Raw genomic sequence first — 27755 nt, 5'->3', positions numbered from 1 at the left:
TATTTCAAACAAGCACTCTGAAGGAAACAGAAAAACAAAAACAAAAAAAATCACAATCAGCAACAGGGCAACACAAATAAACATTCACATTATCCACTTCACAACTCACATTTTCAGCATTCTGAACGTGAAGCACATTTACTAATAGCAGTTTCAGCACATCACAGCTGTATTACAGATGGTAAAGTGACACAAACACCAACATTTCAACAAGCCTATCTGTGGCTGCGTTTAAATTTCATAATTTCTGAACTTCTGCAGCAGGCTGGGTGGAGACTCGGTAGTCCCGCGGAAACGTCGGTAGCAGTAATCTGCTAAGAAATAATCAGAAATCTCTGTTTAGATTAACAACAGCAATAAAGTGCCCTCGTTCATACGTAAAGAGAACATAGCAGAATAAGAAGAACTCATCTCCTTCATAACTGTTCAAATGCAAAGCAGCACCTATGCTGTAAATCCACATTTTGAGTCCTAGTGTGTTGGCTGGGTTTGGTTTTTGTTGCGATATTAAAGGTGATAGAGAGAGGTTGAATGGGGCATTAATCCTTGTTCTGTGATGTGATATGTAGCCCAAAAAAAATTGGTTGGGTCTGTAATGGCTCAGAACCTTCCTAAAAGGCTCTCTGAAACAGCTATGTTACTATGCTGGGTTTAGAATGCGTCATTTGCCCTTAATGACGTCGTTTCGGAGCTTATTTGGCAACCTCATTATGAAATGCACGTAGGTGTTGGCGCTGATTGGTTGCCGTTGTTTGATTGGCTGCCCTTGCTCTCACTGAAAAGAAAGCGCGGAGGATCAGCTGTTTTTAACAGCAGATGCGGAGCGGCTCGGAGAAAAAAAAGCATAAAAATGTCTTTGTAAAGCTCAGTGCCGTTACCGGCATCACTGGTAGTTGTTGGCGCTCTTTTTTCTTCTGGGCGAAAAGGTTCTTATAAAGAGACACACGCAGAACACAATGCGCGTGCTCTCCCTTCGCGGCGCCGCGACCGGCTGCTTGATGAGGACGTAAAAAAAAAAACATGCAAAATTGGACAAAAAAAAAAAATCCCGCGAAACTTCATTTGTTTTGTTTTACTACGGTTACTGTGACTTCCAAAGGTTATGCATTGAAATAAGCAAGCTGCCCTTTGCAGACTTACTTGCTGCCAGCATAATAATGCAAATAGCTAGCTGCTAAGGGGTTAGCTCATTCCCTTTAGAGGAACAAACCAGAGTTAACGTGTCATTCTAACGTGCAATTCTTACAACAGGAATATGGCGCAACACAAATTTAAAACAAAAGAAAATGTGATACTTACAGGCTGTACTGATTGCTGGGGTTGATTTTGTCGCAAAGTCGGAACTGACCCTCTGAGTATTAAATTCCGACTGAAGCCAGCTCGAAATTGTGCAAGGTTTGTGAAACAGTCCTCCGTGAAATGCGCAGAGCAAAGAAATAGTCGGTGGTTGTATGTCTTGGGGATGAGGTTAAAAATGAATAAAAGCCAGTGATCGCGTACATTGCTTTCCGTAATGTAAAGCATATGTAAAGATCGTAGTCCGCTATGACAGCCTGGGAAAGTACACCTGTAGCTCACCATTGCTCCTCTTCCAGTGGTAGGAATGGGTGGGCACAACCTTATGAATAATTAATTTCGAAGGGGCGTGTGTGAAAGGGGGTGGGTGTGGGTGTGTGTGTGGGGGGGCTATTGGTGAAAAAGTGACGTAAGTTTTCTCTCAAACACGGATTGGCCTGTTTTCTAGGGGCAATTCAAAAAAGGAGAAATACTTGAAATAGAGGTTCTGAAACTTGCTGGCACTTCGTGTGTTTTCCCCACAGCGGGGAGACTCTGAACTAACACCAAAAACATGAAAAAGATGATTTTGATTCTCTATCCCCTTTAATTAAAAAACAAAAGTCTTGCAGTGATAATTCAGATCTGAAGGTGCTGTTTTTCACCTGAATAGTTATAACAAGAGTTTCAGTCATAAAAACAAAGAAGAGTAGAAAATAAATGTCAGAACTACAGCAAACTGAAGTCATTGTGATAGCTATTCATGTCAGTATAAATAAATAAATGAAAATGGAACACAACTGCGAGCTAATCCAATCAGGGATATGACTTATGCTGTTGTTAACAATGCTACACACTTAACACTGTAAAATTCACTGGTTCATGACATTTGTTCATCACAAAACATGATCATATTTAAACAAAAGTAATCATTTTGACATTTTAATCAATAATTGGTTTACTCAGTGCTTGTTGTTTATCTTTCAGTTCCCAAATTTGTTTGTGAATGATTTATGTAACTGTTTATGTTGTTTGGTCAGGATCTCAGATTTGAATTTGCATGTAATCTGGGTGGACGACTTGCTGACATGGACATGATAAACGATCCTAAAGGAATGAGAGAGTCAGTCAATAGAAATCATATGTAGGCAGGCGGAGAGTTCACTGGAGTCACTGCTGTTCACAAAAGAAGGTGTGGTTTCACACCTGAACGATTAGAAAATACAGCAGCACAGTCTTAGGGCCCCTTCACACATAGTACGAATAAGTACAAATCAGGACCAATCATGGCGGAACAGCTTGTATGAGTGAAACACGAAAATATCAAGCCGACGGGCAGGCGTGAACGATCCCGCTGCAAGGGATCCCGCATTTGACAGTGTCGTGCACGCTCGTGCACTTAGACAATTTTCATATCCAGCTCGAAGGTGATTGTCTGCTGACTGTTTTTGTGCTGACAGCGCGACTGGCCACATATTTTCTAAGTGCCAAGCGAGCCGTGTTGGATGTTGTAGTGACAGCAGTACGAGGCGTTAGAGGCAGCTCCGATTTGTAGCAACAGCTGTATGTGGCATTACAGGCGGCTCCGATTTTACACAAATTGCATAAGTTTCCTGCTTCGTGCACAATTCGACCACATTCATACTATGTGTGAAGGGGCCCTTACTCAGGTAAATTTACCATATTTTCTAGTCTATATGTCATCTATTAAAAAAAAATACATTTTTAAAAACTAGTTGAGGTTCTGTGACATATTTTGATGGGCTTTATTTATGACAAAAAGCCGCACTATAATCTATGGCCACAAGATGGCACTGTCTCCATGCATGACAAGCTGTGCACTGACTTCGTACTTAAAAAAAAAAAAAAAAAAAAAGGACTGTGTAGTTCCTCAGTCAGCTTTTCATCTGAACAGCTAGCTCTTCAATGCATCCAGACAGCTTACAGCAGAGTGGATTTGTGTGTGTGTGTGTGTGTGTGTGTGTGTGTGTGTGTGTGTGTGTGTGTGTAAAACTGTGTATTGAATAATGTACTGTGATTCACACTCTGGAGCAGAAGGTGGCAGACTGGCAGTAATGCACAATTAAGCTGGATGCCAACCACCATAAAACAAGAAGAAGGAGGTGTGATTGTGATGCTGTGTCTTACAGAACAATTTAATAATAAATCATGCTCTCAAAATGAAAGTCCATACTCGAATAAAGAGAGAGAATATAACTTTCATACTACTCAGCACTCCACTTGTTTGGCCTGTGTGAGGCCAGAAGAACAGGAGAAAAAAACAGGACTGCTGGTCTAAGGTAAGACTATTGTGTTTTTATAAATGTCTTACTCAAGACTTTTCAAACATTTAATTATACATACAGAGCTGTTCAATGGCCACACCAAGCTGTTTTGTGCCTGATACAGTAACATCAATTAGCCTGTTAGCTTCTGCTCACTAACGCAGTGCTTGCATTTTAAACAAATAATGCAGTTTTCAAAAGTTTACTTATAGTGCATGTTTACCTCACCTATGACTGTTCAGTGGCCACAACAAGTAGTTTACTCAGTTTGTTTTTATGACTAGTACAATAAATTAATCATTAACTTTTATATAATGGCCGAGTGGATCCTTGTCATTTGATTGGTGTTTTGTATGTCACATGACATGGGTTATTCGTCCCATTTGCGTTGCATTGCACTTAGAGTGTGATCTGGTTCCATATGTTTGATACCATTGCACTCTGCGCGCGCGCGCGCACATACACACGCACATGCACATATGCATATGCACTCACAATACAAATCCACTGCACTGTAAACTGTCCGGAGGCTGTTAGCAGGAAGTTAGAATGAAAAGTTGGACTAATTTCTCTGATTTTTTTTTTTTTCCCGCTGCACTGAGGAAATACAGTCCATTTTTTTGGGTAGTGACACAAATGACGACGATTTGATTGAGCTAACTAATGGTGCTAATTCTTCCAACACACACACACACATAAATCCACTCTGCTGTAAGATGTCTGGATGCATTGAAGAGCTGTTCAGATGAAAAGCTGACTGAGGAACTACACAGTCTTTTTTTTCTTTTTTTTTTTTTTGAAGTACAAAGTCACTGCACAGCATCACCAGTTTGTGTTGGACTTTAGCAGCAGTGTAACACCAAAATGTAAGTCCCTTTTCTGTTGTTTATATATTAAATAAATATCAAATGACAAGGATCTACAACCCCTGGCAAAAATGATGGAATCACCGGCCTCGGAGGATGTTCATTCAGTTGTTTAATTTTGTAGAAAAAAAGCAGATCACAGACATGACACAAAACTAAAGTCATTTCAAATGGCAACTTTCTGGCTTTAAGAAACACTATAAGAAATCAAGAAAAAAATTGTGGCAGTCAGTAACGGTTACTTTTTTAGACCAAGCAGAGGGAAAAAAATATGGACTCACTCAATTCTGAGGAAAAAATTATGGAATCACCCTGTAAATTTTCATCCCCAAAACTAACACCTGCATCGAATCAGATCTGCTTGTTAGTCTGCATCTAAAAAGGAGTGATCACACCTTGGAGAGCTGTTGCACCAAGTGGACTGACATGAATCCTGGCTCCAACACGAGAGATGTCAATTGAAACAAAGGAGAGGATTATCAAACTCTTAAAAGAGGGTAAATCATCACGCAATGTTGCAAAAGATGTTGGTTGTTCACAGTCAGCTGTGTCTAAACTCTGGACCAAATACAAACAACATGGGAAGGTTGTTAAAGGCAAACATACTGGTAGACCAAGGAAGACATCAAAGCGTCAAGACAGAAAACTTAAAGCAATATGTCTCAAAAATCGAAAATGCACAACAAAACAAATGAGGAACGAATGGGAGGAAACTGGAGTCAACATCTGTGACCGAACTGTAAGAAACCGCCTAAAGGAAATGGGATTTACATACAGAAAAGCTAAACAAAAGCCATCATTAACACCTAAACAGAAAAAACAAGGTTACAATGGTCTAAGGAAAAGCAGTCGTGGACTGTGGATGACTGGATGAAAGTCATATTCAGTGATGAATCTGGAATCTGCATTGGGCAAGGTGATGATGCTGGAACTTTTGTTTGGTGCCGTTCCAATGAGATTTATAAAGATGACTGCCTGAAGAGAACATGTAAATTTCCACAGTCATTGATGATATGGGGCTGCATGTCAGGTAAAGGCACTGGGGAGATGACTGTCATTACATCATCAATAAATGCACAAGTTTACGTTGATATTTTGGACACTTTTCTTATCCCATCAATTGAAAGGATGTTTGGGGATGACGAAATCATTTTTCAAGATGATAATGCATCTTGCTATAGAGCAAAAACTGTGAAAACATTCCCTGCAAAAAGACACATAGGGTCAATGTCATGGCCTGCAAATAGTCCGGATCTTAATCCAATTGAAAATCTTTGGTGGAAGTTGAAGAAAATGGTCCATGACAAGGCTCCAACCTGCAAAGCTGATCTGGCAACAGCAATCAGAGAAAGTTGGAGCCAGATTGATGAAGAGTACTGTTTGTCACTCATTAAGTCCATGCCTCAGAGACTGCAAGCTGTTATAAAAGCCAGAGGTGGTACAACAAAATACTAGTGATGTGTTGGAGCTTTTTTTTTTGTTTTTCATGATTCCATAATTTTTTCCTCAGAATTGAGTGATTCCATATTTTTTCCCTCTGCTTGGTCTAAAAAAGTAACCGTTGCTGACTGCCACAATTTTTTTTCCTGATTTCTTATTGTGTTTCTTAAAGCCAGAAAGTTGCCATTTGAAATGACTTTAGTTTTGTGTCATGTCTGTGATCTGCTTTTTTTCTACAAAATTAAACAACTGAATGAACATCCTCCGAGGCCGGTGATTCCATAATTTTTGCCAGGGGTTGTATTTTAGCGGTTATTTAAAAAAGATAATGAATGTTTTTACATTCTTTCTTTTACATTCTTTCAATGGTATGAATATTTCATGAGGTGAAAGCTGGAACATACCATTCAACGAGGTGAAGCTGAGTTGAATGGTATCTAATGTGGTGTTTGGGTTATAAAAAATTACGCACTGATTAAAATAATTATTTTGCTTGTTGTTGCACTTCCATCAATTTGCTTCTTGCTGCATCACCACATTTCAAAAATAAATAGTGTGACTTGCATGCATTTTTCCTTCTTTAAGATACATTTTTGGACAGAAAAGTGTGGAAAATCCAGTAATTACATTACTGTTTGTTTCTTTTCCTCCTCTTTAATGGGTGATTACAACCTGTCTCAACTTCCTGTAACTGGTACGAAAGTCTAAACTCCAAGAAAACCAAACCAAGAAGTTTTTTTCACAATCCAGATCATGTTTCAGTTTGACCCGGACTGCGATCACCTCTTTTGGTCAGACCAAATTTTAATCCTTTGGTCTGGACCATGATCCTTCAAATGCTATTTTGGTTTGGACCAAATTGAAACGTTCAAAGGTCTGGACCCGTACTGTATTGGCCAGTAGGCTAGGGTAAGTGGTTTTGTACAACAGGGGTTGAACTACTAATCTCTAGAAACTGGAGTTTGGTGCCAGGTGTCCTGCAGACTGTGTTCTTGAACAACACACTTCATCTCCATTTGTCTCAGTCCACCAAGCTGTAAACAGCCACTGGCCTGAGCTGGGGAAGCAACTTGCAATGGACTGGAGTCCAATCTGTGGTTGATGCAGAGCTCAAGAGTGCAGAAAAGTAAATATGTAACAAGGCCACAGTTTATTAAGCACTCAAATATTACTGTGCATACAAGACAGTTTTTCCTACGTTTAAGTACTCGCACGCATAAGTATCAGCACTGTGCCAGTTTACCGTGCACAGACTTGAGACAGATGTTTCTAGCACTTTGATGAGTTTATGTAAGTAAGTCCCTTCGGCTGCTCCCTTGTTTGCACTCGGGGTCGCCAAAGCAAATCCAAGGTGGATCTGCATGTTGAATTGGCACAGGTTTTACGCCGGATGCCCTTCCTGACGCAACTCCACATTACATGGAGAAATGTGACAGGGGTGGGATTTGAACCCGGAACCTTCTGCACTGAAACCAAGCGCATTAACCACTTGGCCACCACCCCTGCTTTTGATGAGTTTATGTCATGATGAATTAAGGCAGCTAAGAACCTTCTAAAGGCAAAAAGGAGTCCAAACCAGTGGTAGTAAGATGTATTTTATTATTTTAATTAATTTATTTATTTATATAGCGCCAAATCACAAACAGTTGCCCCAAGTACAACTTGCCACTTACTGACTGCCACTTAATGTACTACATAAAGTGCATAATAACATTCAATGTTGGGGTTTTGGTAAAGCTATCTGCTCTCTGCATGCCCTTATAGTTAATCTTTACTTTTTAAAATTCTTTTGTGAAATACTTTGTCACACTGGTTTTGCAAAGCATAGGGGGGGTGATGGTCTAGTGGTTAAGTGTCGGGCTTGAGACCAGAGGATCCTTGGTTCAAATCCCGGCCTGACCAGAAAGTCACTAAGGGCCCTTGGGCAAGGTCCTTAATCCCCTAGTTGCTCCCAGTGTGTAGTGAGCACCTTGTATGGCAGCACCCTCACATTGGGGTGAATGTGAGGCATTATTGTAAAGCTCTTTGAATGTCTGATACAGATGGAAAAGTACTATATAAATGCAGTCCATTTACCATATTAAGAATTTCTTCTCTTGCTTTCTAAAGCTTTGTAAAGACTGGAATATAAATTATCTCGGCACAGTCTGGTCTGCTTGAGGCGTAATCCTACCACCAAAAAACACTGCTGCCAGTGTTCTTGCTGATGGGGTAGGTAAGGTCTAAACCTTACATTTGTGTGTCATGTCTTGAGGTGCCTTTGTTATGATGTGGCACTGTATGAACTGGACTAAATAGAAAAGCTGTGTTTTTCAGTTCAGAAACACAAAGTTTACACAGAGAGATGATGTACTTACTTGCAGTTGATGTGGATTCGTATGAAGAGTTTGACGGTGCGTCATCATCGCAGGAAGAGGCCTCTGCCTGAGAGCTGACAGGACTTTCTGCGCTGGCACCTTCCAACATCGGTTCCTTCTTGTTTCTCACAACCCAGTGCATCGACTGCAAAGACATTATACCCAAGTGTCACCAAATCAATCCAAGTACAGCGTAAGCCCCGATCACACGGAGAGAGCATATCTCACCCATATTGGCCTCTCTTCATTGGCTTCCTGTTAATTCTAGAATAGAATTTAAAATTCTTCTTCTTATAAGGTTTTGAATAATCAGGTCCCATCTTATCTTAGGGACCTCGTAGTACCATATCACCCCAATAGAGCGCTTCGCTGTCAGACTGCAGGCTTACTTGTAGTTCCTAGGGTTTGTAAGAGTAGAATGGGAGACAGAGCATTCAGCTTTCAGGCTCCTCTCCTGTGGAACCAGCTCCCAATTCAGATCAGGGAGACAGACACCCTCTATACTTTTAAGATTAGGCTTAAAACTTTCCTTTTTGCTAAAGCTTATAGTTAGGGCTGGATCAGGTGACCCTGAACCATCCCTTAGTTATGCTGCTATAGACGTAGACTGCTGGGGGGTTCCCATGATGCACTGTTTCTTTCTCTTTTTGCTCTGTATGCACCACTCTGCATTTAATCATTAGTGATCGATCTCTGCTCCCCTCCACAGCATGTCTTTTTCCTGGTTCTCTCCCTCAGCCCCAACCAGTCCCAGCAGAAGACTGCCCCTCCCTGAGCCTGGTTCTGCTGGAGGTTTCTTCCTGTTAAAAGGGAGTTTTTCCTTCCCACTGTAGCCAAGTGCTTGCTCACAGGGGGTCGTTTTGACCGTTGGGGTTTTACATAATTATTGTATGGCCTTGCCTTACAATATAAAGCGCCTTGGGGCAACTGTTTGTTGTGATTTGGCGCTATATAAAAAAAATTGATTGATTGATTGAAGGACACCAAAGCCAAAACGAAACAAGCAATCTGGACTTACGTTGACTTTTGGAGATGTCGTCCAGCTTTGTTTCTGTAGCTGGCACTTAATCAGAATTTTCAAACTGTTGAAAAATGTGAACGAATCCTGACGACAACCTCAATTTGTCTTTATTTAATTTAATTTTGCTTTCTGTCTTGACGGTTCCTCATCGTTTGCGCAGTTCCCATACCGTCAGCATTCCATTTGATTGTCGTCCAACTTTGTCCAACCTCCAGCCTATCAACGTCTCTTGAGTGCGACGTGCGTGTGCGTGCACACATAATACAGCTGCAGGTGGCTGTAGACAGCACAGACTCGCTGCAGAAATGATCACACATTCAGCCAGAAAGTCAGCTCTCTACCAATCACAACGCTCCGGTCAGGTGAAGGTCTTGGAAAATAAAGGAGTGCTGACTTATGGTTTGGTGTGAATACTGATAGAATAACTCCATTAATGTCAATTCTCTCATTTGTACAAAGTTAAAATATAACATATATCTTTTAATGTTGAATAATGCACTAATTCTGAGGTTTAGTAACAAACACAGACAGATCGCAAAGGATTCTGGGTAAAAGTGCCTCTGCTAAACACTGATTGGTTCAGTCATTCATTATGTAAACCGACACATTAATGTGATGTGTGTCGTGTGTTGGTGTTTACAGATAAATGTGCTTTTGTAAAATATTCCATTTTGTATTTGAAAAAAACAGGCATTTTTACGGAGCCCTGGAAGTGTCATCGCAAAATGTTTTGCATGTGGAGAGAATGTGCGCTCATTTTATTAGTTCCGTGCGCACGTTTTATGATGTTGTAAAATGTGCACTTAATATTGTCTTGACACATAAATGTTGGCTTTACACTGTGTGAGTTTTGGCCCTTTTTCAGATGATTTTTCATTCGTGCAAGAATTTTTTGGACCGCGTTTCAGGTTAATAGCGCGTCCTGCATCGTGTAGTGTACATGGAGTAACAAGCTGCGTTTAACATCTCACGACCACCTCCTGATCACCTCCTCCTATTCTGGTCGGCCGTCGTGAGGGTATCCTGCTGCTGAGGAGCAACAAGCATCCAACCGCTCGCACTGTGCATGTGGAAACACCGCAGACCTGTCTTGTTTTTTTTTTTGTCATTTTGTTTTTAAACTTTGATGTCTCCCATCGAGAGTTTTTGTAAATTAAGTTTGAAAAAACTTAACTTGTGATTAAAAATATCATACAGCGTCTGCTCAGCTTCAGGACAAATACTGCCATGAACTGCCATGAACACTACTGGCCAGTAGATGGCAGTAGAGGCCTTGAAAACCTGCCAAAACAAAATTCCAGATAATCCGTGTCTGCTACATTTAAGATGCATGGAATTTAACAAACGCAAATACAATAACGTCTATAAACCCAGAGAATATATTCACGAGAGTTTTAGGCACTAGAGTTTAATGCTGTTGTCCGTGGAGCCTGAACAGAGTGTCTGAAATGCATTTGTCCTGTCGTGGACGTACTGAGATTACCCTATCCTACCCATAATGCACTGCTGGGCACAGCATGTGCTCACTAAAACCTTAAGAATTAGCACATTACTTTAAAACTAAAACATATATCTGATATTTTCACTTTATAAAACTTCAGACATGACAGTAATTTTAAATAACTTGTCCAAAATTAGTTTGGTTAAAATTTGAACCATAAGTTAAAAATGTATGCCTCTGGATGACTTGGGTGATATTGGCAGCGTATCAGTATGGTGTTAAAAGAAATGTTTTTTGTTTTTTTTGTGACTGGTTCTATTTGCCTGCAAATGCTAGAGCAGTTTCTGACAGAAGCAGCTCTCTTCTGTTTGCAGAGGGTAGAACTATACATCTGTTAGGAAATGTTTAACAAGTAGGTGCTCAATGATTTTAAATTTTGAAAATGTTTGCCACTGTTCAGCTTTGTTTACTACGTTATCGGTCTAAAAGTTATTGGACAAAAATTTATCGGACGATAATTAGTCCGATAATGGTTTTTAAAGTTATCTAAAAAGATAATCCGATAGTGAAAATATTATCTTCGATAATTATCTGTTATCGGATTATCGGAACTGTGCCCACCACTGTTCAGGTGTGTTGGAGCAGGGAGACAACTAAGAATGTCAGGAAGGTAGATCTCGAGGACCAAACTTGGGTACCCCTGCCATAGACAAAATTCATTCACGCAGGAAGACCACTCAAATTCCACACAGAAAGGGCCAGGTGGGACGTGATCCCCTGACCTTCGTGCTGTGAGGCAACAGTGCTAACCACTATGCCACTGTGCAGCCTTAAATTTGAAATGATTCAAAATGATTCGTTTCAAAATGATTCGTTTCTCTTATGATAAAAAATCTAATCCACAAAAAATTTCTGCCGCTCGCCAAAAGGCAGATGGGAGACTCGAGTTTAGATTTAATGTGTTTTTGTCTTAAACAGTCCTTCTTTGTGCCATTTTACCATGAACCTTAACTGGTGAAGCAACAGGCAAAATTTCTCTAATCTCAATGTCTCTAATCACATACACAGAAGCTTGCATCTTCTGAGTTCCCATTTAGCATACCTCAAGCGACTCTGTTTGTGATGTGTACGCAGAAAAGGCTTCCTCTGCATTATTCTCTCATCCAGCATCTCCTTGTGCAAAGTGCGCTGTATAGTTGAATAATGCACAGCGACACTATCTGCAGCAAAATCATGTTGAAAGGTCTTTGGAGCAGGTTTGTGGGTTGACTATGACTGTTCTCACCATCCTTCGCTTCAGCTTATCTGAGATTTTTCTTGGCGTGCCACTTCGGGCCTTAACTAGTACTGTGCCTGTGGTCTTCCATTTCCTCACTATGTTCCTCACAGTGGAAACTGACAGCTGAAAACTCTGAGGTAGCTTTTTGTTAGAGGTGCACCAATCAGGATTTTTTTAGGCCGATCACCGATCACTGAAATTTTGATTGGCCGATACCGATCAAGGCTGATACCGATCAAGTACATATTTGGATCATGCCCAAAATAATAATAAATTAATATATAAACAAAAATAAATTTAAGAAATATTACAATTTGAAAACAAATGCACCCGAACGTGATGACAGCTGCAAATGCGTAATGCTAATTTTTAACACTGAAAATGCCATAGACATGCTAACGCATTAGCATCGCTCCCGTTTTTAAGTTATAAAATACATCTATCAACTGTATCAGAAGACCATAACAGGTCGGTTTAACATAGAAAAGGTAAATAATACTCACAGACACATGCTCTTTAGGGTTTTAGCGGGGGAAAAATTAAGCGAAAGAAAGAAAGTATAAACGAAGCAACAGGCTTGAAGCATTGCTTCAATCTGAGAACCACTGGTTTGACTGGTTCAAGGTTCAGAGCAAAGCCGTGTTGCAGAAAAGTTGATCACAGACCCGCTGCAGGGTCTGTAATCAATGTAGAGAAATGATCAGTTTCCTGACAAACACACCAAGCGCTCCCTGCGCTACTGCCTGCACTGTTGTGATCGGTCCTTCTGATCGGCGCATTTTGCCGATCACCGATCAAACCGATCAAGGTGTGATTGGCCGATAATGATCGGTGGCTGATCGATCGGTGCACCTCTACTTTTTGTATCCTTCCCCTAAACCTTGATGTTGAACAATCTTTGTTTTCAGGTCATTTGAGAGTTGTTTAGAGCCTCCCATGTTGCCATTCATTAGAAGAGATGCAAAGAGGAGAAACATTTCCAAATGGCCACCTTAAATACTCTCTCATGATTGGATTCATCTGTGTGAGGAGGTCAAGGGTCAATGAGCTTACCAAACCAATTTTGTTTTCCAATAATTAGTGCTAAATGAATTCAAATCAATAAAATGACAAGGGTGCCCAAATTTATGCACCTGCCTAATTTTGTTTAAATAATTATTGCACACTTTCTGTAAATACTAGAAACTTCATTTCACTTCTCAAATATCAGTGTGTTCATCTGCTATATGATATATTTAACTGAAATTTCTGATCCAGACAACCAATGATTTATAAAGGAAAATCATGGAAATTATCAGGGGTGCCCAAACCTTTGCATACAACTGTATAGACATATGTTAATGTAGAAACGAGATCTGGTAGAATCGTCTGTACCAGTAGAGATTGCGACGTCAAAGTAGTTCTCGGAAGAACATGTAACTAAAGTGTCATGCCCGGCCATGATTTAGGCTTTAATCCTTATTTTGCCTCTTTCTTTAGTTCATCTACATCTGCCCCAGCTTTGTTTTATTAGTTGTTATTTTCATGATGTGATTAATCTCTGTTCTATTTTGCTTTGTCATTTTGTTTCTTTGTTACTTTTATTCTTTGGCTATATGTTCAGTTCCGTTCTAGTTTTCTCCAGCCGGTTTGTGTTCACATTATGGATCATTTAGTTATCATCTGTTTAGTTTTGCTGTTTTCATTTCTGTCATATTCTGCTGTACTTTAATATCGGGTTTTGCTTTCTGTTTATTATGTAGTCTTTGCTTGGTTATCTTTATTGTATTCTTATGTCATTAGTCAGTTCCAGTTTAGTTTTGTCTTTGTGTTCACGCTCCTATTATTTTTCTGATCAGTTCTTATGTTGTTTTGTCTTTTGTACTTATTATCTCTTGGTTCTCTTTTAGTTCTCATGACTCATGCTCTGTTCAAGTTCCGGTTCATAGTTGTATTTTATTCTGCCCTGGGTTTCTGTTGTAGCTCGGTTCTCAGTTTTTCCCCATAGTCATTTGTCCGTTTCCACGCCTCACCCATGCACCTGCCATCATGTCCTCATCCCTCATGTCCTGCTGATTATGTCTTGTCTTTGTCTCTTTCATCAGTCCTCCCTCAACTATCTTGCAAAGTACACTATCCTGGTCCACTAGCCACACCCCCTTTCTAGAATCTTCCCTCCACACATGCACCTTGTTACCTAATCAGTCTGCACATGCACCTCGGTTACACCTCCTGTTATTTAAGCCCTCAGTCTCACAGCTCACTGCCAGATTGTTGTCTTTGTGCACTTTCAAGCCTTTGATCACAGTCATGAGTTTGCCAAGCCGTGTTCCGATTTCTGCTCTCTTCTCCTTGACTATGCGTCTTGCCTCTCCCCGGATGTCCGTGTTTGCTCGTGCCACAGAACCCTGCTTGTCCATTACTGCGTATCTGCCTGACCCTGCTTGTACCTCTGCCTCGCTGACTGATCACATGTGTACCGTAACAAAGCCGGGAATAAAAACCATGATTTCATTCACACCTGAGCCTAGTCTGGGAGTCTGTATTGCGGGTCCAGCCGCTCCTGGTGCCGGGCCGCCGACCACCCTGACATACAGTTACATTACTGAGTTTGAAACCAAAATTTTTGAAAATGCTCCACTTCACACTTGAAATATACAATGTTTGGTGATGCAGAACTACAACACTATTTTAATTGCTGTATATATCAAAATATGACTATGACTTCCCAAATGATATTTTAATACATTTCTATCAATGTTTCCTTTTTTCAAGTATAGTTGATCTCTGTTGTTGCAGTCTCTTCTGGTAAAATCTCTGATCCAAATGTTGTCATAGTAGTACTCAGAGTAATTAAAGGCAAAATGGAGTTTCTGCTGGTTGAGATTGTGATCACAGTCTCTACCAGCAGAAACTCGGATCACAATCTCTACTGGTGGAATTGCAGTTTCTACCTTGACACACACACATATATAAGGGCGCATCAAAAAATTTTTTTTTTTTTTCGAAACATTGATCTGTCTGGGTGTTGAAAGTGTTCCATTTCAAATGGTTATAATACCAGTAAATTAATTTGACAATCCTTGGTGATCTAGAGGTCCAACATCACATCAGATTGTGTGGCTCAGTGGATTACTAGCAGTATTAACTGTTTTGTGTGTTCCAAGGTTGGTGAACCATCGTTATGTTGATCTTCTAGTTTATTTTCAATTTGTGTGTCAAGTGAGCCCTCACATCCCTAGTATTCATTAGTAATATACTTTTTATATGGTTCAGTCCACACCTATGGCCATGGCACAAGATGAAGCACACAACGTCATGGTATTTGACAGGCCAGATGCTGCCCCTGGCACTGTTCACAGTATGACTTGGCATGCACCAGCTGCAGATTGATCCAGCATTCCTCTCGACAACATCGATAAACCTTGGATCACTAAGGGACTTCAGAATGCATGTAAAAAGAATATTTTTTTTTGTATAAGCAGTTTAAAAGTTTAGAACAAAAGAAGCTGAGAGAAGATAAGATATAAAAACAAACTAACATTATGCAATCTTGTAAAAGGCAGTACGATAGTGATTTATTGGAAAAAAATAAAACAAATATAAAGAGTACTTGGAAGTTTTTAAATGAAATCATAAATAAGAAAAACATTGTTCAAAAATATCCTGCTTATTTTTATATAAATACTGACACAATTGTGAAAGAAAACAAAGCTATAGCAGATCATTTTAATGGTTATTTTGTTAACGTGGGTAAAAATTTGTCAAATTCAATTGTATCTTCTAAAACGGGCTCTTTGGATCACAGCAAATCAATTACTACAGTTCTGGATTCAATGTTCATTAAAAGAACGGGTGAAAAAAAATTATTGACATAGTTCATAAACTTAAGGGAAAAAAAATCAACTGATAGTAACAACTTTGGCTAAAAATGTTATTGACTGTATTGTTAAGACTTTAACGTATATCTGTAATTTGTCATTAATGACTGGGAAGTTTCCGTTCAAAATGAATTACCTAAAGTGATACCGCTGTCTAAATCTGGTGACAAACATGTTATTTCAAACTGTAGGCCAATCTCCCTCTTATCACAATTTTCTAAAAATTTGGAAAAGGTATTTGTAATGAGGTTAAATGATTTCTTAACTAAACATCATATCCTTAGCAAGCAGCAATACGGTTTTAGAAGGAATTGCACTACTTCACTGGTTGTATTGGATTTCGTTGAACAAATTTCCAGCACGATTGATAATAAGCAATATACTGTAGGGATTTTTTTTTTTTTTTTTTTTTTTACAGAAATTTCATACTAGAGATCATACTTTACTATTGGACAAACTACAGAAGCATGTTATCAGGGGACTGGCACATGATTGGATAACAAGCTACTTACACAATAGGTATCAGTGTGTCCACATCGGTGGGACAAATTCTGAGTTCTTGAAGATTGCATGTGGGGTGCCCCAGGGTTCAGTCCTTGGACCATTGCTGTTTCTTTTGTATATTAATGATATATGCTTGGTTTCCACGTCCGTAAGTTGCATTTTGTTTGCTGATGATGCGACTGTGTTTTGTAGCGGGGATCATTTGGGATAGCTCCTGGACACGATGGAGAATGAATTACAGAAATGTAAACAATGGTTCGATTCAAACAAATTATTGATCCATTTTGGTAAAACTAAGTGTATCATATTTGGGAATACGTCCAGGAACCTAAGCAGAAACATATTATTACATGATACTGAAATTGACATAACAGATACAAAATTTCTTTGTGTTTATATTGATGATAAATTAAGCTGGAAAACACACTAATTATGTTCAATCTAAAATGGGACTCCAGCTACAATTTGAGAGGAATATTACTATTTGAGAAATTAAGGATCCGAACTACCATAAAAAGTCATTGTGTTTCCGTCAAAGGTGTTGAAATTTGGAATAATTGTCCTGATAACATTAAATTACTTGGTACCTTAGTCGGCTTTAAAAGGCTTTACAAAAACAATATATTTACCTGTTAAAGTTTGAAGAATTAGGTTTACCGATTTTGTTATTGTGCTTGGGATTGTTTGGTTGTTTTGAAATTTTAGTACAATGATTAAGTTATTTGGTTCATGCACATTTCTTTTGTATTGTTGTTATTGTTATTGTTGTTATTGTTATTGTTGTTATAAGTGTGTGTGTGTGTGTTATTTTTTATGGTATAAGGGGAGGGTATTTATAAGCTTTGCTTCTGCCTTCATCCCTTCGGCCACACAGATTCACTGTACGTTGTTCTTTTTATGTGTTTTGTTATTGTCTTTTTCATCTGTGTGGCGTAAAAATTCATTCATGACTGGTCTACCAGTGCCACCTTCCATGCAAGTGTATGCTTGCAATCAACCTCATCATTGACTCGGCCGAGCGTGGAATAAAACTCACATCAGACTTTGTGGCAGCAGCCAGGAGGGAGCAGCACCTGCAAAATGGGCTGCAGGTCACTCAGCACGAGCGCTCTTCACGGCCAAACCTTTGCTGCAGTAAGCCAAAGCAAAGCTGAACACAGACCAGGACTAAGACATTAAAATGTTCAAATGTTCTCCAGAACTATTTCTGAATATACGTTTTATCAAAGATTGGTTTTGTTTTCTTACATACACTTTCTTTTGTTTTATTTGCAAAATGTTTTTCTCAAAACATTTCTTGCTTTTTTATGCCTGCCTTATCAAACAGTTGGGAGTTAAAAATACCAGAAAATATCATTTTTCGCTAAATTCCATATGTCTGGTTGCAGACAACAAATTTTTCTTTTTTATATGGAGTGGATCAAAATGCCAACCCAGTTTAAAATGTTGACTTTAAAAATTTGCCTTATATTTTGATGCACCCTTATACTGATATATATATATATATCGAGGTCTATTAGAAAAGTATCCGACCTTATTATTTTTTTCAAAAACCATATGGATTTGAATCACGTGTGATTACATTAGACATGCTGGAACCCTCGTGGGCATGCGAGAGTTTTTTCACGCCTGTCGGTTACGTCATTCGCCTGTGGGCAGTCTTTGAGTGAGGAGTCGCCCACCCTCTCGTCGATTTTTCATTGTTTAGGAATGGCTCAGAGACTGCTGCTTTGTTTGATCAAAATTTTTTCAAAACTGTAAGGCACAACTGAGTGGACACCATTCGATAAATTCAGCTGGTTTTCGGTAAAAATTTTAACGGCTGATGAGAGATTTTGGTCTGGTAGTGTTGCCGTAAGGACGGCCCACGGTGCCTGACGGCGATCTGCGCTTCGAGGCTGCAGCGTCTCGCCATTTCAAGTTGAAAACTTCCACATTTCAGGCTCTGTTGACCCAGGAAGTCGTCAGAGAACAGAGAACTTTCAGAAGAAGTCGGCATGAGGAGTTTATTCGGACATTCCATTGTTAACGGACATTTTGTAATGAAAAAACGTGCGGGCAGAGTCGCATGTCGGGCCAGACCCGACCGCGGGGGGTCGCGACAGGAAAAACACCTCCGTTGGAAACCTTAACGGGCAAGTTGGAACATGCCCAAGCTGTTAAACAATTTCTCAGTTACTCACTTGTTGAAAGCCATCAAAAGCCGCCTGAATTTTACAAATGGTTTTCAACACGGAGGTGTTTTTCCTGTCGCGGCGCAGACGGATTCACTGAGTCGTCACGGAAATTACTCGGCGAATTTGCGCGCACGTCTTTCGTTAAAAAATGTCCTTAAACAGTGGAATGTCCGCATAAAGTCCTCATGCCGGCCTCTTCTGAATCTTCTTTGTTCTCTCACGACGTCCTGGGTGAATTAAGCCTTAAATTAGGATGTTTTCAGGTCGAAACAGGCCGATGACGGCGCCTGGAAGCGCTGCGCGACGTCCCGCTCCGTGGGAAGTCCTTACAGCGACAGAAACACCCCATAATCTCTCATCAGCCGTTAAACTTTTCACCGAAAACCAGCTTAATTTCTCGAATAGTGTCCACTCGGATATTCCTCACAGGTCCAGAAAAAATTTTGATAAAGCAACGCGCGCCGTCTCGAGCAGTGTGTGAAACAAAGGAATTCAGCCGAGAGGGCGGGACCACATCTCACTCAAGGCCTGCCCACAGGGAAATGACGTCACTGACACGCGTGAAAAAACACACGCACGAGGGTTCAAGCATGATTGGTGTAATCGCACGTCATTCAAATCCATATAGTTAAAAAAAATAAAAGTGTCGGTTTCTTATCTAATAGACCTTGTGTGTATATGTATATATATATATATATATATATATACACACTACATTGCCGGTAGTAAGTCAAACCTGTTTCCAGTGCACGTTGGCCTCTGCCAGGGCTGCCCTTTGTCACCGGTTCTGTTCATTATCTTTATGGACAAATTTTCTAGGTGCAGCCAGGGTGTAGAGGGGGTCTGGTTTGGGAACCACAGAATCTCGTCTCTGCTGTTTGCGGACGATGTGGTTCTGTTCGCTTCGTCAAACCAGGACCTTCAGCGTGCACTGGGGCGGTTTGCAGCCGAGTGTGAAGCGTCCAGGATGAAAATCAGCACCTCCAAATCTGAGGCCATGGTTCTCGACCGGAAAAAGGTGCCTTGCCCTCTTCAGGTCGGTGGAGTGTCCTTGCCTCAAGTGGAGGAGTTTAAGTATTTCGGGGTCTTGTTCACGAGTGAGGGACGGATGGAGCGTGAGATCGATAGATGGATTGGTGCAGCATCTGCAGTGATGCAGTCGCTATATTGGACCGTCGTGGTGAAGAGAGAGCTGAGTAGGGGGGCAAAGCTCTTGATTTACCGATCGATCTACGTTCCGATCGTCACCTATGGTCATGAGATTTGCTCATGACCGAAAGAACGAGATCACGAGTACAAGCAGCCAAGATGATGTTCCTCCGCAGGGTGGCTGGGCGCTCCCTTAGAGATAGGGTGAGGAGTTTGGTCACTCGGGAGGAGCTCGGAGTCGAGCCGCTGCTCCTCCACGTCGAAAGGAGCCAGTTGAGGTGGCTTGGGCATCTTTTCCGGATGCCCCCTGGACGCCTCGCTGGAGAGGTGTTCTGGGCACATCCCATCGGGAGGAGGCCCCGGGGAAGACCAAGGACATGCTGGAGGGACTACGTCTCTCGGCTGGCTTGGGAACGCCTTGGGGTTCCCCTTGAGGAGCTGGGGGAGGTGTGTGTGGATCAGAAGGTCTGGACGGCTTTGCTTGAGCTGCTGCCCCCGTGACCCGACTCCGGATAAAGCGGAAGAAAATGGATGGATGGATGGATATATATATATAAAGGCGATAGATAAGACAAAAATTAATACCTACTGTTTTTACTGAGTCCTGTAACACTTGCCAGTCATGGAATGGAATTGTAACTCCACTTCTCCTCCAAAGATCATAGTTTTTTCTTTTACTTTCATCACATAAAACCTCTTTGGCTTCTTGAAGCTTCTGGAAATTTGCCACTATCAAAAAAGAAAAACTATCATAAGAAATAACATCATCTGCATGTGCAGGTGGAAGCAGTCAACTGCCATAATGTATTTTTCCAAATCAAGAGAGGCACATAAGCTTTAATGGAGATAAAATAGTATAACTGTTTAAGAAACAGCTCATTTTTACTTTAAACTTTGATGTCAAATCATACTTTTCACTATAAAATGCCTTTCTTAGAAAAAAAATTGTCAAAGTGCCAGTATTTCAAATAACTGCAAAAACACAAAAGAAAAACATCAAATACACACACACACACCTACCTGCACTCGGACATTCTAAGTTTTTGTCTGGGTGACATGCCAAGGCTCGGATCTTGAATTCATTCAGAATCTGTTCAGTCTGCATGGAATAAAAAAACAAACAAACAGATCATTGTCAGGCTTAAATCCAGAGGTGATAGAGCCTTTTCTGTGGCAGCACCACGACTCTGGAATGATCTTCCACTGACTGTCAGGTCCTCAGAGTCTGTGGGACAGTTTAAGTCCAGACTGAAAACTCATCTCTCCTCCCTTCAACACTGGCTAAGTGGTGTTTGCTTTGCTCTGCTATTTTGCTTTGTATTTTTAGATTATTTATTTATTTATTTTATTCTTTTCCTTAAATATTTTACACTTTTGTATTGCTATTATTGTGAAGCACTTTGGTCAGCTGCAGCTGTGTTTTAAATGTGCTATATAAATAAATTTGAATTTGAATTGTCAACACACTGTTCTATCAATTTTTATCAGGACGGCTTTGAGATGGCGTTCAGACAGCTGTCGGTGGTTTTTCCATCGAGTGATTATCTGAGAAATTGTGGATGTGCCTGGACATGCCAGAACATGTCCCGTGAGGCTTCATCACGGCGTTGCTGTGCCCCATGCGGCACTGCCGCGACGTGTGGAATTCCTCCGCACGTCTGTCTCAATGTGCCGAAAAAGTGCTGATGTCCACGTCTTTTCACAATTCCTGTGCTAGTCAGACGACGTCCCGGATAAAACACAGCGTCCAGTCTGGAAATGAACAGCACATTCCACTGTTACAGGAGTTTTTGTCATGGAAAGAGGAGCGGAGGCTTTGCATGTTGCGGCGGTGCCGCATGGCGCAAAGCCACGCCGTGATGAAGCCTCACAGGACATGTTCTGGCATGTCCAGGCACATCCACAATTTCTCGGATAATCACTCGATGGAAAAACCACCGACAGCTGTCTGAACGCCATCTCAAAGCTGTCCTGTGAGACCAAAACGGAGGTGGTTTTGTCTCGCTCCAGTAGCGAATCCATCGTGATGCGCGAGCCTCCGCTCGGCTTTCCATGACAAAATTTCTTGTTAAAAGTGAAATCTTCTGGAAAATGGTTGATGTCCAGCTCTTGTGATAACCAGAGAAATGGGACACGATGGTCACGGATCCAGACAGCCATCCATTTAGAAATGAAATGGTCGTTCCGCCTGTCGATGGCGGCTTCGGAGCGCGGCGCGCCCCACAGCCGCTGGGGGCCGTCCTTAAAGCGACAGTAACACTCCTTATTCTCTACCAAGCCCATAACATTTTCACCGAAAGCCAGATAAATTTTTCTAATGGTTTCCAGCTGCCTGTCTCTAACGGTTTCTGAAAAAATTCTGATGGAAAAAAAAGCCCAAATCATTCCGCCATTTCCTGGCAATGAAAATCCGACGAGGGGGCTGGACCACTCCTCACTCAAAGCCTGCTCACAGGCAAATGACGCAACCAACAGGCGTGGAAAAACTCACGCATGCGCACGAGGGTTCAAGCTTGTCTGATGCAATCACACGTGATTCAAATCCATATGGTTTTTGAAAAAAAATAATAAGGTCGGATACTTTTCTAATAGACCTCGTATTCTTATAAAAAAAAAATTATTTGCACACTGGATATACCTCTTTCATTTGGTTAAATTTTGTTTATTTTTCTTTTCTTCTCCAGACCTTTCAAGTCTGCGTGTGGTTTACTTAGGGTTATATTTGCACTGTAAGGCTGCACCTTACCTTTTGTTGTACTTGTTACAATGACAGTAAAGAATCTGTATCTGCAGACCTTTTTTCTTGGGTTGGGGGACATTGGGACAGGAGTATTATTTGTTGTATTCAAATTCAGATTTAATCACTCGTCTATTCTTATTACATGGCGAGTCGTCTGTTGGAGTAGCAGTGGCCAGTGACCGCAACCCTTTCAGATCCAGAGGTCACGCAGCGAGGAAAGCACTACCTAGATCTGAAAAGTGACCAGTGGACTCTACTGGAAGAACTAGAGCATGACCTCAAGTCCTTTGAGCGGGCAACCGTCTTCCTGAGTGGAGATGCTTATCTTACCATCTCTGCTGTACCTCCATTGGTAAAGGGCCTACAAAGGTCCACACAGACAACATCATTTGAGTCTGCTCCTGTCAACTCTTTTCAAACAGCTGCTGCACAGGAGATAGCTTCAAGGTGGCAGGGTGAGACTGTACTCAGAGCAGATGATAAAAACACGTCATTGCTGCTGCCCTGGATCCCAGGTTCCGCAAGCTGAAGTTCCTGTCATCAGATGCAGAGGTGTCAAGTAACGAAGTACAAATACTTCGTTACTGTACTTAAGTCCGGTGGATGTGCGCTGACGCCTCAGCGCACATCCACCGGAAGCTCGAGGTGCCAGCGCACATCCACCGGCGCGGCTTTACCGAGGTGCCAGCGCGGATTTATCTGACCATGGGTCCGAAGAAGGCACTGACGGCGGAGGAGGGAGACGATATCAAGAAGTCCCTGGACTTTTTGTCTGAGGAAATCTCTGTTGTTAAAATGCAGCAGAAATCCATTATGGAGCTGGTGGAAGAAGTGAAGGCTCTCCGGATCCAGAATGCTGAGAAAGACCGGCGTCTGGTGCACCTGGAGAACCGTGTTGCAGAGTTGGAACAGTACACAAGGATGAACGACGTTATTATTACAGGAATTCATATTAAACCTCGATCCTACGCACGGGCGGTGTCAGAAGACAGCGGAGGGGAGGCCAGTGAGCAGGAGGCCAGCTCAGTGGAACAACAGGTGGCTGACTTCCTGCAATCTAAAGGTATTCAATTGGACTGTAATAACATTGAAGCGTGCCACCCCCTGCCCAGGAGAGAGGATGGAGACAAGCGAGCAGTTATAATGAGGTTTGTCAACAGAAAACAGAAAACGGCATTGTTAAAACAGGGACGGAAACTCAAAGGAACAAACGTATTCATCAATGAACATCTGACCAAAAGAAACGCAGACATCGCCAGGAAAGCTTGTCTCTTAAAAAAGCAGGGAAAAATTCAACAGACATGGACATCCAACTGCAAAACATTCATCAAACTGAACGGAACACCAGAACAAGCGAAGGTTATGGTAATCAGGAACATCAAGGAACTGGACAAATACGACCAATAAGGTATGAGGACACAAACACATCACAACACCATGACACAGACCAGAGGAACCTATTCATCTACTACATCATCTACATCTGGAGACAAGAAGGATATAACTCAAAGGATTGCTGATCATGGAAAACTAGAACTGAGAACATTTAAATACACAGACCACAATGTACTGGACTTGGAGCACGATATAGACCCGGACAATAATTTCTTCTCAAATATTAATGACAGTTGTTGCTATTATACAGATGAACAGTTTAATCGGATCATTAAAACGGATAACAAATTATCAATAATCCATTTCAACAGCAGAAGTCTGTATGCAAACTTTAACAACATTAAAGAATATTGAAGTCGATTTAAAAAAAAAATTAACATAATTGCTATATCAGAAACATGGATCAATGAAGATAAAGGAATGGATTTTGAACCAGTCGAAGCAGTGGTTTGCAGATTGAAGCAATGCTTCAACCTATTGTTTCGTTTATTCTTTCTTTCTTTCGCTTAATTTTCCCCCCGCTAAAACCCTAAAGAGCATACTTCTGGGAGTATTATTTACCTATTCTATGTTAAACCGACCTGTTATGGTCTTCTGAAACAGTTGATAGATGTATTTTATAACTTAAAAATGGGAGCGACGCTAACACGTTAGCATGTCTATGGCATTTTCAATGTTAAAAGTTAGCATGAAGCAGTTCCAGCTGTCTTCACGTTCGGGTGCATTTGTTTTCAAATTGTAATATTTCTTAAATTTATTTTTGTTTATATATTAATAATCTAATGATAATTATTATATACAATTTCAGAGAAAGAGACAAAAAGAACCTGAATAGAAACACAACAGAAAATAAAATATAAAAGCAACTAACAATGAACATAAATAAATACAGAAATAAATAAGTGTTTCCTGTGAACACCTAGTGACTCTTACACCTCCATTTCATCCCTGTTTTATTTAAGTTTAATGACAGTTTGTTTTGGTCAAACCATATTTTCAGTTTGTTAATTTCTTCAGTGATTTCCTCCAGAACTTTCTGCCAAACTAGAAAACTGCTGCATCCTAGTAAGAGCAGAATACTACTGGAATGAATCTGAATAAGGAAAGTTTTTTTTTTTTCTCACTAAATGGATGCTGCACTCACTGCAGTTTATTGTCTGGAATAGTCCCAGATTGCATTTCAGAGCTTCTAGAATTGAAACATCTTCGTGCAGGTGGTGTTGGGGGGTAATTTTGGGTTTTGGGTTTTGGGCCACATGTAGAACGAATCAGTTTTTAAATTAAGCTTTCAATTCATATAGTGGCATCTACCTTTTTTTTTTTTTTTTTTTTTTTTTTTAAGGTTACTTTATACTTTTATACTTTAAGTAGGTTTTGGAGCACATACTTTTTCACTTTTACTTGAGTAAAGAGGTTAAGTTGATACTTCAACTTTTACCAGAGTGTTTTTAAACTGCAGTATCTATACTTCTACTTAAGTAACAAATGTGTGTACTTTTGACACCACTGATCAGATGATATCCTCAAAGTGCAAGTCAAATTTTCCACTTTTGCACTTCAAGCCAAAAGAAGTGAGAAGGAACAGCTTCAACAGGCAAGTGTACAGCAGGATGACACAGCCAGCGCCCAGCCACAGGTTTCAAAGAGGAGGACAATGTCTGTGCTGGACCAAATGTTGGGCTCAGATTCAGAGGTGCACAGCAATGAGGAAGACACTGGCCAGGATGAAGATGGTGTTGGCAATGAAATGGTGAGGAATGAGGTACTCATGTATTTTGGTGAACAATGTATTGCAAAGGGGGCAGCACGGTGGCTTAGTGGTTAGCATTGTTGCCTCACAGCGACAAGGTTGTGGGTTCAATTCCCGTGGCCTTTCTGTGTGGAGTTTGCATGTTCTCCCTGTGTTTGCATAGGTTTCCTCCGGGTGCTCCGGTTTCCTCCCACATCCAAAGACATGTGGGTTAGGTGGATAGACTGGCGTCCTGTCCTGGCTGTACCCCGCCTCACGCTCTATGACTGCTGGGACAGGCTCCAGCCCCCCGCGACCCTTAATTGGACTAAGCGGTAGAAGATGAATGAATGTATTGCAAGGGATAAGAGCTCACTGTAATGGTGGAAGGAGAACGCAGCAAGGTTCCCCACCCTGGCTATTCTGGCCAAATCATACCTGTCTGTCCCAGCAACATCGACTCCATCTGAGTGCCTCTTTTCAGCAGCTGGGGGGAAGATTGTGACCAAAAAAGAGCAAGCATGACCTCAGAGCATGTAGATATGCTCAAATTCAACTATAATGCCTATATTCTTGCAGTCTACACATCTCAGGACACATGGACACCCATGCCGGTGGGGGGAGGGCTGTTGTATGTTGGTATGTTTCCAATTGTAGTAGTTTTTGTTATTTCTATCAGGAAAAAGGTTTACAGCAGCCAAAATAAGAAGATATTACATCCACTTCTTTTTTTTTTCTTCCCTGGTGAGTGGGGGAGATGAAGTCTGTTCTCTCTCCCGCAGACATGTAGGTGTCTAAGCCAGCAAACCTCTTTCAAAATAAGTCCATTCAGGCCTAAAGACAGTTTACAACACGAGAATTACAACTTGGATGTTTAATATAAAACATAACTAAATAAAGCTATTTTACCCCTTTCAAACAGCTTCAACTGGTTTTAGATGATTAAATTTGAAAGGAGTTGCTTTTTAACCCATTTTGAAAGGTTATATATTAAAAATAAAAATGTTAGGGTGATTTAAACCACTTCAAAGCACATAGTTTTTAAAATGGTTTCTGATACTTGATGAGGGTTAAGTTTAAAATAAAGCGGGTTTGACTCGTTTATTTTAAACAACTGAATGGGATTTTTGATTGCTGGTTAGGTAAAACAAATGTCTTTAGGATCTGAGAAGTTATTTATTTATTGTTGTTAATCTGAAAAGATACCATCAAATATAACTTTTTGCACTCGTTAATACTTCGTGTGTACGCTGTGGCTGCTATGGATATGATGACATATTTTATTGTCCACAATGGATAATTCAGACTTTTTCTGTACGAGATCGAACAGCGTCAACAGGTCTCAATGGGTACAGACTAATTCCCGGTGCACACCGTACATATTATACTAAATATTTGATTTGATACGAAGTTACTTTCGCGTGACTCTGTGATAGTGTGTCACATAATTACCGTGGACAATTTAAAACGCAGTCATTTTCCACGCGTGACGTGTGGAATATTACCTTCCAGCAATTACACTGACCCCAACCTTATTGATCCGAACTTACCGACGACAATTCATCACATCCTAATAAACTGTAATAATCTTCCAAGTCCTCTGCTTTGCATTTCAGAATAGCCTCCATAAGTTTAAACGTCAGTAATTTTTTTAAACGTCAGTGTTTAGTAGAGAATGACGTCAACGTCTGCGGTGAGTTCACGGACTCCTACTGAGCTCTGACCTCTCATAGCCCTACTTTGCTGCGTTCATAACCATCGGACATTCGGCATTTCCCTTAAAAAAAAATACTTCCGCAAAAAGTGTGTTGAAGCTTACCTCACAGACTTACGAGATAGGGTCGAGCTGTACAAAAGGCCTGCCCCGAGCGGATCGCGGCCCCGCCATCTTGGAAGGTTGAAGCATTGCACAGCTGTCAGTGGAAAAAATGCATGCTCTGCCCTTGTAATCACTGTCGATTCTCTAGCCAACTTCTCCGCCGTTATTTACATTTGAGACGTAAAAACTTGTGCTTAGGTCATTTCAGATACATAGATTCAATTTCTGAAGTCAGATTCATCATAACTGTTGATCAGTTCTCTCTATAAGGCTGCGAATGGAGCGTAAAGTGGAGCTCCTGTCAATAAAAAACTCATCGCATCAGTCAACCCTCTGGCTGATTCGACCGCCAATATCCCCGAACCAGCCGGTAATGCCACTCATGATCTCCTCGCCATTGCGGACAGCCAGCTGCAGG

The 27755-nt window shown here is 40.8% G+C and overlaps 1 protein-coding gene across 2 annotated transcripts; it reads right to left on the bottom strand.

Annotated features, from left to right (window-relative positions):
* Positions 1–90: 90 nt before the first annotated feature.
* Positions 91–27223, bottom strand: dnajc12 (DnaJ (Hsp40) homolog, subfamily C, member 12). Of its 2 annotated transcripts, none has more exons than XM_034185490.1 (5): positions 27069–27223; positions 20675–20753; positions 20244–20383; positions 8224–8368; positions 91–314 (listed from the first exon to the last, which is right to left on the bottom strand). In XM_034185490.1, the coding sequence occupies exons 1-5, from the start codon at positions 27144–27146 to the stop codon at positions 232–234; spliced, it is 525 nt and encodes a 174-aa protein (XP_034041381.1). In that variant the 5' UTR covers positions 27147–27223; the 3' UTR covers positions 91–231. The 2 variants fall into 2 exon arrangements, with proteins under 2 accessions (XP_034041381.1, XP_034041382.1); XM_034185491.1 differs by having other exon boundaries at positions 91–311.
* Between the last annotated feature and the right edge of the window lie 532 nt (positions 27224–27755).

This window comes from Thalassophryne amazonica, chromosome 13 (assembly GCF_902500255.1).
Source record: "Thalassophryne amazonica chromosome 13, fThaAma1.1, whole genome shotgun sequence".
NCBI lineage: Eukaryota > Metazoa > Chordata > Actinopteri > Batrachoidiformes > Batrachoididae > Thalassophryne > Thalassophryne amazonica.
This window is presented reverse-complemented; position numbering and strand designations above follow the sequence as displayed.

Bases quoted from the DNA above. Each gene is read 5' to 3' on its own strand.
- dnajc12 (XM_034185490.1), bottom strand. From the start codon at position 27,146: ATGGAGGCTATTCTGAAATGCAAAGCAGAGGACTTGGAAGATTATTAC. The intron at 20,754-27,068 runs GTAAGTTCGGAT...TATTCCATGCAG, and splicing joins GATGTGATGAATTGTCGTCG to ACTGAACAGATTCTGAATGA. The intron at 8,369-20,243 runs GTAGGTATTAAT...ATGTCTTTGCAG, and splicing joins TACAGGACTCAGTAAAAACA to TCGATGCACTGGGTTGTGAG.